At 39.5% G+C, this 16,896-nt stretch overlaps 1 protein-coding gene across 4 annotated transcripts in view; it reads right to left on the bottom strand.

Annotated features, from left to right (window-relative positions):
• ARFGEF3 (ARFGEF family member 3) overlaps positions 1 to 16,896 on the bottom strand; it is an 88,563-nt gene that overhangs the window by 7,247 nt on the left and 64,420 nt on the right. For all 4 annotated transcript variants that reach the window (XM_085055676.1, XM_085055679.1, XM_085055677.1 and 1 more), the window contains 11 exons: positions 16,693 to 16,837; positions 15,484 to 15,606; positions 14,059 to 14,162; positions 12,424 to 12,568; positions 9,732 to 9,860; positions 9,017 to 9,193; positions 8,366 to 8,480; positions 7,526 to 7,628; positions 6,849 to 6,980; positions 4,597 to 4,727; positions 532 to 1,762 (listed from right to left, as the gene is read on the bottom strand). In XM_085055676.1, the coding sequence (XP_084911802.1) occupies positions 532 to 1,762; positions 4,597 to 4,727; positions 6,849 to 6,980; positions 7,526 to 7,628; positions 8,366 to 8,480; positions 9,017 to 9,193; positions 9,732 to 9,860; positions 12,424 to 12,568; positions 14,059 to 14,162; positions 15,484 to 15,606; positions 16,693 to 16,837 (2,535 nt within the window). The remainder of the gene's footprint in view (positions 1 to 531; positions 1,763 to 4,596; positions 4,728 to 6,848; positions 6,981 to 7,525; positions 7,629 to 8,365; positions 8,481 to 9,016; positions 9,194 to 9,731; positions 9,861 to 12,423; positions 12,569 to 14,058; positions 14,163 to 15,483; positions 15,607 to 16,692; positions 16,838 to 16,896) is intronic.

The following is a 16,896-nucleotide window of genomic DNA, read 5'->3' as shown; positions in this document are numbered from 1 at the left end:
TAAATTCAGTACTAAGTCATTATTTGACTTCGTCTTGCACACTCATTTGTTGTTTTCACTCATTTGTTCACTTAGACATGCAAGCACCAAGCTTCTGTTTAGCAAAAGAGCCCATTATTTTTCTCTGGAATTAACAAAAAACCCCATTCTTAAGTACAAAAACAATGTAACAAGCAGCATGGCATTTTCAAAAGCCTTCAGTGGGCTACAGCCCATAGCAGTAAGCAGTGAGTTCACTGTAGGTTGTCAGTTCTCAAGATTAAGCACAGCTTTGGCCCCAGTCACAGAAGCACTCTGGAAAGCTGAACTAGTAATGCCTGATGACACTTTGCTGAAGACTGACTTTCTTTTAATAGGACAGAATTAGGTTTTTATTAATTCCAGCTGCTGAAAGATTCAGTCTTCATCATGAGGACTTCCTTATATAATACAATATTTATTTAAAAGATTATAATAACATAAATTAAAAAAATCTATAGGTATCTTCTTATTTATTGGTATTATTATTAGCACTTTACAAGAATGTCCTACCTGTATCTGGGCCTCTGCATCCCTAATAGATATACTCAGGGAGCTGACTGTAGACCCTGAGCGGGGTCTCTTCTCTTGTCTGAGGATCTCTGGACCAGCACTGAATGAATGCCTCATTTGACCTTGATCTATAAGATGTTGTGGCCGCTGGAGTACGGGTGAGTCTGGCCCTATTGAACCCAGGAGTTCCCCTTTCTTTTCCACTTTGACTTCTTTGGTGAAGGATGTCATGGCCTGTTGCTGCTTTCTCTTCTTATATTCTGTCATTAGCTTGGAGATGGTTTTGTCGGTGGCTATGGTGTAGATTTTGTTGCCAGCACTCTCCCACCATTCTTTTTTCTTGGTTTGCTCTTTTTTCTCTGGTTTAGGACTTAGGGGTGGGGGTAGCAGCAATATTTCACCACTCCCTCCTCGAGGTGTCAAGCTGTCTCCCAGCTGGTCCCTGATTTGACTTCGGTCATCCTCCGATGGTGTGTCCTTTCCGGATAGCCCTCCAGTTGATGGGGTGGAGGTTTCCGAGTGAAAAGAAGGTAAAATGAAGAAAGAGTCTCCCTTGAACACTGGAGGCTCCTCTACATTATTCTCCAGGTCCAGATGCATCTGGATGTAGTTGTTGCACAGTTCCATGCAGAGCTTGTGAAGCCGCTTGATAAGCCATCCCCAGTCTGCATTGCTGACAGGCTGGACGCTCAGAGATGGGATTCGAGCTCTCCACTGCCTCTTCTCCTTCCCTCGTGGGGGACTGACCTGGGCAGTTTCCTCAAAAATGTCTTCATCTTCTGAAGAACACTGCTGTGATGAGTCTGTGCTTCTCTCATCATCTTCAAAGAGGATCTTTTTCACTTGCTCTGCAGTGATGTTCTCCTGGTTTGTCAGGATTGCACAAACCAAGGCATGGAAGTAGATGTTGAAGCTCATTGCTGACTGGCGATACAAGTTGGCAGCTCCACCAATGCCAGACACTTTTTTCAACAAACACTTCAACCCAGGTCTGGTGTCAAACTCTCTGGCTGTTCTGTAGGAGTCCAGGAGTAAGTCAAAGATGACAGCCAGGTTTTGCATGGAGATGTACCTGAGAAAACCAGCCAACTTGTTTTCTGGTACTTGTATTGCCATTTTCTCCTCTAAGTTAGAAGGGCCTTTCACAAATTCTTCCAGAAGGATGTCATATAAATTCTGGAGCAGTACTTGGTGGGACAGCAAGCTCACCACTATCGTCCTGAAAGGAATACTTGGTAAACCAAGCATGGGAAGGAAAAAATCTATTAAAAATATTATTTAAAAATATATTTAAAAATATATTAAAAAATATATTAAAATTATGTGCTGTGCTTTCACTAGGAGTAAAAGTACACTCAAACATTTCAGTCTGCTATAGCTGAGGAATTTATTAACCCACAAGTTATTCCTCCACCAACATGTCAGACAACCTTTACTTTGCCATGACAAACTGAGGACCAAACTAGTTTACTACTCAGTTTCCATTTCCACTAATGCCCAGGAGTACTCCTTAAAAAAAACCATGAAGAGGTATCCAACCAATAAAGAAACATGTACAGAAACATCAGCAGTGCAATGCAGCATGCAAAGAAGCTGAAGTCTGGCTGAAGGCACATTTCACTGTTTGCTCTTAAGACTTCAACTTTAACACTGAGAGCTGAGCATGGACATATCTATTCCTAACCCTGTTTCTCACACAGAAGACTGGGTGATTCTCAGCTATGCTCCTGTTAGAGAGATGCTGGGAGTTGTTTTAGCCCTTACTGATTTTTGATTTCCACAGCGGACACAGGAATGGCAAATTCCTGCAACCAAAGTTTTCAGGTCTTTTACCAGTAAATAACACTGAGAGGCTTACAGGCAAGCAAGGCTTGGAAGAAAGACAGGATTGTTGTTTGGTATCTCGTAGATTTCAAATTATAAACTGTGAAACTTATCTTAAGGCCCTTAAAAAAAAGTCTTTATGTAAGATTACGGAGCAATGTTTTAAATGGAGCTGATGCACATAGTAATACTTGGTTTGATGTGATGGGTCAAGTTTTAATTAGCACAGCTACCAAGTAAGGACGAGATTTTTCAGTTTGCTTGCAATACTGAAGTTTTAGGTCAAAGTTAAAGCAAATCTTCACGTAACATGAGAAGTTTAGTTGTAGACCTTTAATTTTTTTTGTTGCAAAAATTATTCCACTTTCATTAAACAACTTTCAAAAGTGTCTGGGAATACCAAGACAAAAAGCCAAATATTAATTTTTTTTTAGATATCCTATCAAAACCCAGTTTTGAGAATGCAACATTTAAAAAGAAATTCAGGCTAAACTGTTCTTCTTCGGTTAAATTCCCTATGTCAGTTTGCCTACCATGACACTGCTGTCAGTGCTGATACATCAGTAAAATTTAGTAGTCTTATTATTTGACAGTGATAAAATGTTGATGATTAGCACATACAGCTGAGCTCTTATGGGCAAGTAGTTTTCTGCTGTAAAAATCATCAGAGGCTCTGACTCAGAAAAGCTCTTAAGAACATGTATAAAGTCAAATGAGAGCTTGCAGTGATTTCAAGCAACTAATCCTGTTCCAAAAGCAGGGTCAGGATGAAGGAGATCTGCTTTCCTTGTAATAGCCAAAAAAGCAATTTACAAGGATGGTGTAAAGTACTGCTCAATCCCAAAAGAAACTGGTAGAGAACCAGAGGAGGAAACACAATGCCAAAGCTGGTTAAGGATAGTATTTTCTTATTCTGCCCAAAGTTTCAAACTGAAATATATGATTACTTTTTAGGAAGAAGAAAAGCTCCCTTACCCCAGCTTCCTGTGAAACGATGCAGCATTAAGGAAACAAAAGCAAAAGGGAGAAGAGAAACCCTGCTAAGGTTAAAGTAAAACTTTGGAAAGGCCACAGTTACTATCATGCATGATTGCCATATTACTGCACTGCTGTAGCAAATAATATGAAAACAGTGACACAGTCAGCTTGTGAGCTGCGTTTTGCTGAAAAAACGAGCACCACTGGGATAACACTTCACTATAGGCATATACACCTTTTGCAGTTGTTTGGATAAAGTGCAGGGTGAGAGCATTCAGAGTTTGTGTTAATTGCAAGCTTTATTTATTTATTTAAAGACAAGCAAGACCCTTGCTATTTTTACAAATGCAGCCTGTTAGATTGCATGGCCTTATGTGCTGTGAGAGGTGAATATTCTGGTCTTTTGCTTTGCATTCATGGTAACAAGAAGAATGACCTGCTAACCTTTGGACAAAGCAGATATTTTTGCCCTATAAAGAAAGGGTTTACTCTATGATCTCAAGCTTTCTTTGTCTCTGTGCAGGGCCCTGCTCTCTGATGGTTAGGCAACAGAGCACCCGCTCTTAGAGGAAAACTTCTGTATGGCAGAATAGAGACATCTTGCATGGTCTTTCTTACTGTCTATCCAAAGAAGGACCATCACATTCTGGCTTTTTGTTGCAAGCAATACTGTAGAGTTGAATAGTATAAAGGCATATTTGGTATCTTGTAAAAGACAATTTCATGCCATTACATACCTTGCAATACAAACACAAACCCTGAATGCAGAATTCTGATTCTTGGCCCAACTGATGGTACAGCAGCTGTTTAAACAACCAAGTGCAAGCAAAAAGAAATATTCTTTGACAGGATCAGACTGTCATGCAAATAGATGAGTTTCTCAGGTGGTAACATAACAGAAAGACTTCCACAAAAATAATGTGCCAAGCAAAAACAATGCTCCTAGCTCAGTGTTGACAGCTTTGCAGTTTTGGATGTGGTCTCTTCAGTTTATAATGCCCCAGTTTATACATTAACTTTTCTACCTTCTTAACCAAGTCATACTGAATTTAAAAGACCCTTAGTGAAGCAGACATTGCATTTGCTAGGTATTATTAAAAACACAACAGTGTCACAAAACCTAATTTGATCAGAGTATTCATTTTTGTTGATGAGGCCTATGGAGAGATATGGTTTGCCAGGCTCAGTTCACATCTCCTCCTGTAGGGCAATACTCTTATCTTGCTTTTATTGACACAGTATCTACCTTAGAAGATATTTTACCTTCTCTGGTTATGCCCATTTGGTTTCTTGTCAGGTGGCAGGTCAATGATGAGCACACACGACTGGGCATGTTCAAACCCTTCCTTGTTGCTAGGGGTTTTTGGAGAGCACTGTGTCTCCAGCATGAAGACCTAGAAAACATCAGGTTACATAGAACAATCAGTTTAGCATTTGCAGTGGGTTCAGAGGGTGCCTGGATTAGGACTCCCTGCAGTGTGAAAGATCTGTCATATTGAATTATTTTACAGTGATAGAGAGAATGCAAGGTATCCCCCCAGGCATGTTACTTCGGTTAAACAGCCTCAGAGCAATGGGCTACCTCCAGACATCCAGCAGGGCACAGGGCAAAGGTTTCTCTTTGAACTTGTATAAGGCGTAACAGCAAATGCCAAAACAAGCTTTCTGCTGTCTGTCTGCCATCTTCTATCCAGAAGTCTCATGCACACTGGAGACAAGGACCTGTTTGCATTGTTAGCCAGTTGCACCTAGAAACGTTGGTTGTTGGAAGGATTATTTTCAGCAATGAAGATACAACAGACACCTAATATGCAACCCTTTGGGGGTGTGTTGTGGTTTAACCACAGTTACCAACTAAGTACCAAGCAGGCACTTGTTTACCACACCCCACATCCCAGCCCTCTCAAGGATGGGGAAGAGAATCAGGCTAAAAAAGGTAAACCCCATGGGTTGATATAAAAACGGTTTAATAATTTAAATAAAATATAATAATACCAACTACCACCACAAAAAGGGAAGCAACAAAAAAGGAGAGAGAAATAAAACTTGCACAACACAGCTGCTCATCACCCAATGACCAGTGCCCAGACTTGTTCCTGAGCAGCCCCTGCCAGACAACTCCCCTCATTTACATACTGAGCATGACACTCTGTGGTATGGAATATCCCTTTGGCCAGTTTCCATCAGCTGTCCTGGCCATGCTCCCTGCCCCAGCTTCCTGAGCACCTCCTCACTGGCAGAGCATGGGAAACTAAATGGTCCTTGACTTAGTGTAAGCACTATTCAGTAACAAACAGAACATCAGTGTGTTATCAACATTATTCTCACCCTAAATTCAAACCACAGCACTGTACCAGCTAGGAAGAGAATTAACTCCATCCCAACCAATACCAGGACCGTGGAAACAGGGAAACAACACTCCGTTGCTGTGGCTTTGTTTTGTACCATCATAGTTATGGCAAATCCTCACTGAAACAGACTCAGGGAGTGCCACTGATAGAGTCTACAAGGAAAGTATTAATGTCACATTCCCTGCTTTCTTGAGTTCTGCATCTTTAAACCTTAATTTAAAACACATTTTCTATTCAAACAATGTCTGCCACTACCACATTATTTGTGATCACCAATCCTGGTCTGTGTGTCTCAGATTTTCAAGCAGCATCAGAGTATGATTTATCAAGTCAGAAATTGACACCAAACATCTGCTGGCTGTTTTAATCTAGCTGCTTTCCCATGCTGAAACTGTCATATGGTATTTACAGTTTTATGGTACCCTGCAGGTCATTAAGTTCAGTCTGCTATATTTCAAAGGACTTGTTTCATATATCCACTTTCATAGAATGAATAACCTTCATTGTAGTCAAAAGGACCCTAAGAAGGTTGTCTCCAAGTTTGCTCTGCTGATTCTGATTTGGAGTTAGTGAATCATTTGTTAAATGTCAGCATTATCCTCCAGTTCCCAGTAACTCTTTTTCTTCTCTATGATCTATACCTACGTATTTATAGAGAAAAATGCTTTGATAGGTTAATCAAATCTTGTTTTCCTATTTTCATATCATCATCTGTTCTTGTGGATCTTTTGTCCTTTGAATTTATCACCCTTTAACAGAGTATTCAGAAATCCTATGTGGCATTCTAGATGAGGATTCACAGTGACACTACTATTTCCCTTTCTCTATCAGAAACATTTCCACCGATGTATGCTAACCTTGTGATTTTTAAAATTACATTACACAATAGGCTCATCAACGGTCCTCCTCAGGTACCCATACATTTTTCCCACCCTAGGCATTCCAAATTCCTACTTACATGGGAACAGGTTTTCTGAGGTTTTTTTTTTTCTAGTTCTTATTCATTTTTCTGAATACTGCTATTAGATAATTGATATTAGCCTGGTGATGAGAAAGTCTTTGCCCGTAGGTTTGTGAGGAAGGTGGTGGTAAAAACGCACCTTCATAAAGAGAAGCTCTAAGTTTGAAAGGTTCTCTGACTTCCCCTGAAACATGTGTCAGTACCTGTTGTGCCATGGCTCTGATTCTCCAGTACTCAGCTTCAGCACTTGGCGAGAGGGAGGGGGCTGCCACCTTCACTTCACAGGCATCTCCACTAAAGCTTTCGGAACCACTGTGGAAATAGCCCAACAGGTTCTAGAGAGACACAACATCAGACTTTCACTGTGCGTTAAACAAGTGACTGCAGCCATGTCCGGCCTATTTGTGTGAAATACAGGAGTCAGTGACCTGTCCCATTCCCACCAGCTGGTCACCTGCCATCTAACAATTAATATATAAAATGTGAAGGCACTACAGCTTCTTATGGACTCTGGCCTGCAATGACTTCACAGGATTTTTTGTTTAAAAAATAGACAGTGAGTTGAAAACTAATCTATATGGAGCATGCAGCTACAGCAAAGCAAAGGTGTCTTCTACCTAGTTTTTGTCAATCCAGACGAAGAAATGGATCAAAAGGGAAGTCTTCACCTACTGAACTCTTCTGATTTCATACCAGCAAGGCAAAAATAAGTCTGAACTGTAAGCTACTATTGTTGTCTATTTATGTTTAGAAAAACTGATTTTAATCTCTATCGTTGATCCAACACGTTTATTATGAATTGACAAATTAACAACCTGTCAAAAGTTGGTGCATCCACTGTGTGATTACATTTTGACTGACAGCAAAATGGCAGTATTACCTTTACTGGCTCCAAAGTGGCAGAGAATGCATCCTGCAAGGCGCAACATGCGAGCCTCCACATCTCTTCAGTAAAAACAGGCCCTGCTGTCACTAACACATACCTGCAAGGACACAGGAAAATGTTACCATGTTCAAGAAGGAACTAGACGATTCTTAGTTATAAAAGGAGAAGGTTGAAAATCCTCATCTCTGAAAGTGTTCAAGGCCAAGCTGGATGGGGTTTTGAGCAACTTGGTCCCTTCCAACCCAAACCATTCTATTTAAGGTCCCTTCCAACACAACCATTCTATGATTCTATGAAAACAGAACAAAAGGCTTGCTTGGTAGCTGGCTAATGTTATTCAATCTCCTCAGATATTACACTGACCTAGTTTTGTAATTACATTATAGTTTTGACTTTTTTTACTTCTTTGCTTTTCCTCTTTAGTCATCTTGCCACAAGAACCACACACCATGTAACTACATAAACGCAGTGCTTATTTTGATAATGACTCTAATAACCTGGAGACTGTGAAAGGTGCTAATTACCTCTAAAGACCTGTGAATACCAGGAGAAAGACCCTTTTTCTTAAGGAACAACTATTGACTAACTATGTATAAGTAATGTACGAGTGCTTTATTTGAGAAACGTTCACATAGTAATGCCTAAAATCTCAGGTTCTGAAGCACACCGAAAACAGCAAGAAAAGGTTAATAAGTGTAAAATTCATTATTCCAATAACAAGAGCTAAGACATATTGTAGACTTCTTTTGAGATATTAACCAACTTATCAGTCCACAAGTTCTTTAAAGACAGATATCTTTTTTGAATATGCTAAGAGTAAACAGATTTGGTTACCTGATACAAGAGCAGCCAACTCTGGAAATAATTTCTGTTGGTTCTGCTACACAGGCTACCAACAACTTGAAAAGATCTTTCAACATAGTATTGATCATATTTTCATAACCAATATCTATAAGGAAAAGACACAGACTGGTTTTAACATCATTGCCTTTTCAGTATAATTAAGCAGTCTTGCTACACTTACTGCTATTCAGAGAATTTGCAAAACCAAATTCTTTTTATGCAGCTATTGAAACATGCATCACATCAAGCTGAAGTAAGACAATCCTTTTTATGTTAACAATATCACGTCTGGACTTAGATGGTACAGGAGAAATTATCTTAGATCCAGTTTCTGATATTCTAGTTCCTTATGACAAAGTCTTTGTATCTTCTTTTGGGAAGTATACTAAAGACTATGATAATTTAATTTTGAAGATAGCCCTACTCTGAGAGGAAGGCTAGTCTAAATAACTTCTGGAAGTGTCTTACAATTTTTTCCGCATTAATTCTATACCCAATAAAGAAAAAAAAAATCCAATCAGAAATCTTTAACCCTCCTCTTATTTTATGCTTGAGCAACCAAAAAAGCAATGAAACCACCTCCCCAAGTAGCTATTCAGTAACGTCACTGACAACAGTAGATGTGACACTACAATGACATACCTGAGTGTATGAAATTTTGAATGTGCTCCACTACAAGTTCACTGGAAAGGCCAATGGCATGCTTGAAATTAGAAGATGCCACGTCCCAGTAAGAATGGTCACCGTGGCTGCGATGGAGCCAAAGAGACATCGTGGGAAGAAGAAGATGTACAACTGCATAAATGCCAAATCCTGGTCCTTAAAATAAACACAATAATGGTTGTACATATTTGCTTACAAAGCCTACATGCTCAGTAAATTTGCTAACTTGTTCCAAACTGAAGCTTGGGGTAATGCTGAAGGAAAGACATTCTGAAACTTTTTTGTGGGAAAAGAGTGGTAAGGTGTTTTGGCTGTAGTCAGGAGGTACATTCAGCCAACTGTTTACCTGCAGTCTTCCCCAGCAGATCTGCAGGATTATGTAATTTTATCTTTCCATGTCCTAGACACAAAGCAAACATTTTCTGTGGCTAGGAAATATTCAATAGAGTACCAGACATCTATATTGTGCAATGAATTTAAGCACATGTTCAATATACACTTACAAGATGCCTTTTGTCAACAGAATGATGCACTAACTGGAACAACTTATCAACTCTTGAGAAAATCCCTTTCTGGTAGAGAATGTCTCCATGTAGCTTTAACACAAGCACCACACCTTACTGAAATGGTTTAGGATTCTAAAAGGTTTGGGTAGGACTCCACTAGCTCACATTTTATCAAGCTCTTTCATTACCAGGTGTCTTGGCAACATCCCTCAGCAACTCAAAGAGCAGATCCAAAGTAGGAGGCTGGTGCTGACGGGGACAGTTGGATATAGCAGTTGTTAATTCTTCCAGCAGAATAATCCAGACATTGATAAGGCCTACAAGTAAAGAAAGAAAGATTAAAAACCATGAATAAGATACTGCATTGAGCACAGGTAAAACTTGCCCTCAGAAAGTAATGGAAATTAATAAATTAATTAACTTAAAGATCATGGTTCTTGAATGTTCACTGTTGCTGTGTAATGGTTGTGAGCAATAGCCACTTTTTGAAATGATGGTTTTCTTTTCTCTCCCTTTTTATCAAGTTTGTGTTTTGTCCCATCCTTCCTTGTCCACATACACCTTGTTCTGGTCATACTTTACTATTCCTACTAGCCCAGTCTCTTTAACCTTGTGTAAAACATCCCCCAAAAAATATAAATAAAATCCCATCTCATTACCATTGCAAATGCTGCCCAGAATACATTGTACTCCTCTAGGTCATGCTTTTAAGTAAGGCACCTGAGGAGACGAGCCATGATTTAACTGGCTCTATTTGACACCCAGAACTGAGCAGTAAAATGTCTCATGAGGTATGATAAGGCTTCCCCACAAGTCATCTTTAGATGTTAAGAGGTTACAGAGCTGGACAACTGCCGTAACAGCAGACAGGATACAGGCGAGCTCTTGTCTACATTGGCAAACAGGTATACCCTAAAAGATTATGGGATACAACTAGTTTTCAATACAATTTTGAAGATGGTTAGGAATCACTTTAATTTTTCACAGATCCCTCAAGTAATTGCTAGTTCCCCATGATATCATGAACAACTAGAAGGATCTTGCACATTGCACTCTTAAGTTGCCTTAGTAGGCTATGGGTTTATTAGGCTAAAATGGATTTTACTTTGGTTCACTAATAAGCCTATGCTCTCTGCCAGTGATAGCTATGCTGATGAAGTCTGTATCTGAATGATGCTTGCTGGCTATTTATCTTCTAACAACACAAGAGGGAACTTAATGTTTAAGATTCACTTAGCTTGCTGACTCCAAGAGCCTTTCTCAGAAACAAGGAAGAAACAGTGAAATCATTACTGTCTAACTAGGTTGATCATTTATTTACTCACACCACTTTCACAGGGCAATATGTATGGTGACATTGTTTTGAGTTAGTTAGACTTTAATGATACTCCTGGATAAGAAAACAGTACAAATGACTCAGAATGAAATATGGGTATTTTCTAGTCTGGGAGAACCTACTGTCTCTAAAACACCCTCTTGAACAGTCCAGCATGAAATCAAATACACTATGAAAATATACTGTAAATATGGCAAAATAGGCTAAAACATTTTGCCTTATCCTGGTATCGACTTTGAGCACTAGAGTGCCAGGTGAAGACTGCCTCTGTCTTTGTAAAGTCAATTTGCCTAGCAATGTTCTAACACCGTTGCCACATAAGTAACAAATTGGGTGACAGTTTCAGTGCTTAGCTCTGACAAGAACCAAAAGAAGGTTTATTTGCTGCAGGGTGATATTTCTATTTACAGCTAGACATTGGCAGGCAGAATCACTTAAGAACAGTAGGCAACTGAGATGGGGAGACTCTAGGTCAAATTCCCAGCCTGATTCAAAGCAGAGGCCTCAATAACTTGGGTCTCCTACATCCCAGGTGAACATCCTAAAATCCCCCGAGAGGGAAAAACCAAACCGAAACCCAAACTGAAAGAATGAAATAAAAAGTTGTTTTGTGAAAAAACAGGACTTGTGACTTTCTGGTTTCAGAGAGCAGCTTTTCTTCCTTTTTATCCAGGGTAGCAGTGGAACAGGACAATCCATATGGTGGAAGAGTCTAGACAGAAGTAGGTACCAAGGGCAGTCTGGTGAGGCACATGAATGCAATGCATTGGAGTTCAGCCTGCCTTCTGCCAGGCTGGAGCTGACTCTTCACAGAGGCAGCCTGGTTGGAACAGCTCAGTAGTTCAAGTATTCAAAAGTGACTGTACTGCTGCAAAGGTCTCCTGAACCCAGAAGCCTTAAGGCTGCATTCCTCTACTGCTTGGCTCTGCACACATCTAGTTCATCCAACGCCTGATTAATCCACAACCCATATAAACCACACAAATAATCATGAGACAAACGCTGCTTGTTTTTTCTGGAGGTCATAGTGCTTTTTATGGACTTCAGAAATTCGCTGTTTATTTCAACAGACCACAGGTCATAAGTTTGGAAACATTTAAACAATTATTCTTTATCTTTCTAGGCTGTAACTCAATACTGGTATTTTTTTTTTCTGTTAAAGGTAGGCCTGCCAATACCAACTTTAAAAGGTTTTCACTCCTTTACTTCAGCTGCAGTCTAGAAAGTATTTTTGTGTTAGCTCTCAGAAATACACAATGGTTGTATTATGAATACCAGTATAAGCAAAATAATTGTTAATCAAAATATTTTTATCTTGCCCTAAAAGAGGGGTTGTATTTTTCTCATATATATGAACGGTATCTTTTAACTAAAGAAGGTGACAGGACCTGAACTTCTAATCTCTGTGTGTGCATGGGTGTGTGTGTGTAGGCAACAAGGAGACAATAAACTATGCAGTTTTCCCTCCTTTTGCTTTTAGCAGCTGACAGAATTTACAGCAACACATAGAAGAAGCAATTGATTACCACTTCCAATGAACTTACCAGTGTCATCATCAAAGTCAGAAAGGATGCACTCAATCCCATCCTCACTGCTGGCTGACTGTTCCTGCGCTCTTCGGGGCAAGTTAACCAGCCGGCCACTGAGGAAGATGGGTTTCAACGGCATTTTATAGATTTTGGCTAACAACTTGGGAGGGTTGAGAAGAGGAAAGAGAGAGAAAAAGAGAAGATAAATATTCATGGCAAAGTTTGTAAAAGCAATCATAGAACACAGGTAAAATAAAATAAAAGTTATGCAAGCACAATTAGAGGCCAGAAGTTTTCAGTTCACTGACAAGTAAAGGGTTGTGGGTAAAAGAGAGGGAGAGCAGCAATTTAAATAACACGTTTCTGAGATGGGAGTGTGCTCTCTTATTTGTGAAGAGCAAAAATTACAACTCACTAATTGCATCTGTGACCTACGAAGCTCCATTAGCCATACACAGAATATTTTGAAGCTCTGAAGGATAACTAAATGCTGATAAAAGGTTTACTTCAGAGCTTCATTGCCTGGGTTGTCCATTACAAATAAATACAAACTGCAGACCTAGGCCATTGCAGGGGTACTACCAGCATTTTATCAGGTCTTTCTAAGTAAATAATGTATTTGCAATGTACAGACAAGATTTTTTTTTAGTCATTCCTGTTCTTTTACTCGCAAGTTAAAAGGTATAAAGATATATACAAGATATAAATGTCTGCTTCTTTTAAAGAGGAGAAAACACTTCCCCCTCACTGTGGACTGAGGTTTGTAAGGATGAGGAATAGCAATGTGGTGCAAATTGTGTATAGACAGAACATACATTAGATACACACGTAAGTATTTACTATTTTTTTTCAGATGAACAAGATAGCAAGTAGAGTTTGGTATGTCTGCTGTTTACTATTCGGAGTTGCCTTATTCTTCCCTTGTTTTCTCAGTCTGTGGACTGAATCCACCCATCTTCTCTGGATTTAGGTATTAAGTCCTTTCAGTGATGGTAATACCCTTTACTGTGCATTTGTATTGTACCCAGAAAAAGCATGGCCTGGGTCCAACAAAAAGACACACAGGCGCAACAGAAATACAAACAACATCATAAAATCAGAAAAAAATTGTCCAGGTAACTCTGGATAATATTATGTGCTGTGTGCAAGAAGATTACAGGGAACATGCCAGCATTCTATTTGTTAGAGATTTAACCTGAGCTTCAGATATGTTTTCATGGTACAAATACGCTGCTTCTGCATTTCAGAGGATAAAACCTGTTGTTCTTAAGACTTAAGAATTATCAAGTTCTTGTTTTGGTTTCTTTTTTTTGTGTCTTTCATTCCCAACACTGTCCACAGTAACCATTTAAATAAGAATGAATTCAGCTTCGAATAATGTTACTCCTAGGTTTTGAACATTCACATTTTCTCACATGCTCCCTAGGTCTGAGTGTTTTTATCTCCTCAGTTTTCCCAGTGCTAACTGGCCTAGAAGTTATGATATTCCCTCAGATCACCACTGTCCATTTGGCAGTGTAGGGTATTACCTTCAGGGTCACCACAGACTCTGCTGTGCTCATGCAGATCATCCCATGACTAATGCAAAGCCTGCAGGTTAGAACTGTTTCCTAGGCCAGGTTCATGCCTGTGTAAGATTGTTCATCATACCTGAGAACATCTCCTGAGGTAATCAAGAGCGGGAAGGCACAAGTCTGTAGATGCAGATCCTGATCCTGGCACACAGTCACCCACCTCCTTACAATCTACTTCCCCTGGGGACAAGACACAAGAATAGAAACAAAGAGAGCATTAGTTTTCTTTTTTCATTCAGTTTTGCCCTAATGACCAAATAGAATCCAGAAAACATCCTTGGTTTGATCTTCTTAGATGACAACCAGGTGACCCCATGCAAACAATATAGTAACACTGGTCACAGTTTGTACATGAATTTTTATATGAATAAATGCTTTAATAAACATATGCCTATTTAGTACCTCTTTAGTAGAGCCTAATAATCATACATTTGAGTATGATTGAGTAAAGTTTGAGTACTTTAGTTCTACAATAAAATACACATAATATGGCATTGTATTTGCCGGTGTATCCCATAGTCCTATCACCTTTAATACAAAAAAAGACCTTGCTTTTTGATATGTGACCACAAAGGGGTCAAAATTATCTCAAGAAAGCAAGAAACCTAAAGAAATATAAGACCGGCTTTTAAGCTCTCCAGAAGAAATGTGAGTTCCCTCTATTGGTACTGAACATGCAAGTTTATTCCACTTTTGTAGTAATACTTGCAATTACATCACAAGCTGAATTCTGGCCCTGTTGAGACCAATGATGAAATAGGTCAATGAGACAAGAGTAACATTAAACAGCAAATCTGCTGCACTTAGGTGCTTCATTTAAATAAAAAAGAGATGCTTACAGACCTAGAAACCTCTGTGAATTAATACACATATAGAAACCAAAAGCCCCATTTTATCACTACTTAGAAGTTCTGTATTTACACACACAAATTGTCCCAGTTCAATGAAAAGTGTCAAATTCTAATGATCAAGGCAAGCCATGGATCACCAGCTGGGGGCAGAACGACCCAGCACCATTTGCCTTTGTTCTGAAGGCTGGTGAAGCATGACAGCTCCTCTGCAGGGTCACCCTGACACTCTGTGCCTGATCTCTGCTGCCCGCAGTGTGAAATATGCCCAGCTCTGCTGCAAACAATCCATGCTGTCTCTGCACAATGCCAGGCCATTTCTGCAACATTCTAGGTTTGGAGGTTTTTTAATGTTATTATTTACATGAATATGAGCAAGTCCTGATGCAAATTAAGATCAAATTAAGAAGTAGACACTTAATAGTTAGATGCATCTTTGCCTCTATAAAAACTTGAAGAACTGATAGTATTAAAAATGTTACAGAAATAATCCCTTAGTCTTGATTTTATTTTATTTTTTCAAAGCATTCTGGACTCAGGTTCTTCACTGCCCCTCTCTTTCCTACCATGCTATGTATCACATAACTGAATTAACCTCTCCTGCAGGATCAAACTTGACGTATCATGACTTAATAGGAAAGGAAAATATTTACCCAGTCCTTTGACAAACTTCATAAGGCACATAATATAACTGGTGGCAGCATTGGCAAAGACCTGGATGTTGTCTGTGTTTAGAAATGCTTCAAAGACATCAAACACTGGAGCCTGGCGTTTCCCTGTGGAAAAAACAAGATGAGAACTCTTTCCCACCCCTCCTTAAAATTAATTTTCCAACTGTTTTTCACCAATTTAACTGAATCTGTAGAATCTTTTCTATTCTGGGCAGAGACAGAAATGATCTTAAAAGTTAAACCTTCTCTTGCTCCCATGGCAACTCATGTAGCCTTTCACAAGAAGTCATAGAGAGTCCCTCCTTTGCCCAGTCTATAACAAATGCCAGTTTATGCCTGGTCAAATGGTAAGAGCAGGTTTGAGCTCTTCAACTCAGTGGCTAATACTTCTGTTTGGTGGAGGTTTCTGTTTAGTTTCTGGTTTAGTTTTCGATAACTGCCAAGATGACATCAATCACGCAGAAAACAATTCAGCCTGTACAGTAACAAAATAGCGTTGCTTTTCCTAAGTAGATTATCAGCCATCAAAAGCTGTGTACACACACATTCAGCCATCAACCATAACAGATCTCCATGAAAAAATTTAGGAGGAAAAAAACATCCCTTACACATGAGTTGACACAATTAAAAATACCTTTTAATGGGGCAAAAAACCCCAGAAAAAAACGGATTTTCCCAAATTAACCCATTTCCATACAAGCAAACATCTCTGGGAGGGATGCACATTCTCACAGAAATGTGGTCTGTAATAGCACTAGGTATCTGAAAGCCTTGTGATCAACTGCCTGGACAAGCATTTGCCGAGATTATCACCCTAAGTTACCCTGATATATAAGAGCAGTAGGTTTCACACAATAAGGAAGACAGTCCACAAGAGACATGCTGGTTGTATACAGTTCTTTCTTCAGCAGGACAGTGACAAATGCTCAGCACCCCTGCACAACTGTCTTGCTCAAAATAATTTAAGTAGGTTTTAAGCGTTTTTTTCTCATTCTACTCATTTGTCAGAATGTAGAAGATAAAAAGTCAGAACAATACCTCTGCTTTCCTTCCTATCCTAGGTAATAAGTCAGGTACTTTGGTACAGTTCTGGAGTGTTGTAGTGCCACTGTTCAGTGTGGGGATTTTGAGTTAGTTACTGTGTCCCCCGGGGAATCAAAAGCACATATGAAACATGCAGTAAGTCCTTACCCATAGAGTATTCTCCTACAAGGTACTCTTTAACCTCTGACTTGCTGCTGCTGTGCACCGTTTCCAGGGCACTGAACAGGGGTCTCCATCCCGACTGGATCTGGGTAGAACACATTTCCACCAACTCTCCTATAGAGGTGACCACCTGCAGCCAGCGTAGGAGGGGTTGAAAGAAAAAAAACAAAACAAAAACCAGAACTGATA

This window comes from Lichenostomus cassidix, chromosome 3 (assembly GCF_008360975.1).
Source record: "Lichenostomus cassidix isolate B80296 chromosome 3, HeHo_3.0, whole genome shotgun sequence".
NCBI classification, from domain to species: Eukaryota; Metazoa; Chordata; class Aves; order Passeriformes; family Meliphagidae; genus Lichenostomus; species Lichenostomus cassidix.
The sequence above is the reverse complement of the archived record's forward strand: the minus strand, read 5'-3'. Positions and strand labels throughout refer to the sequence as shown.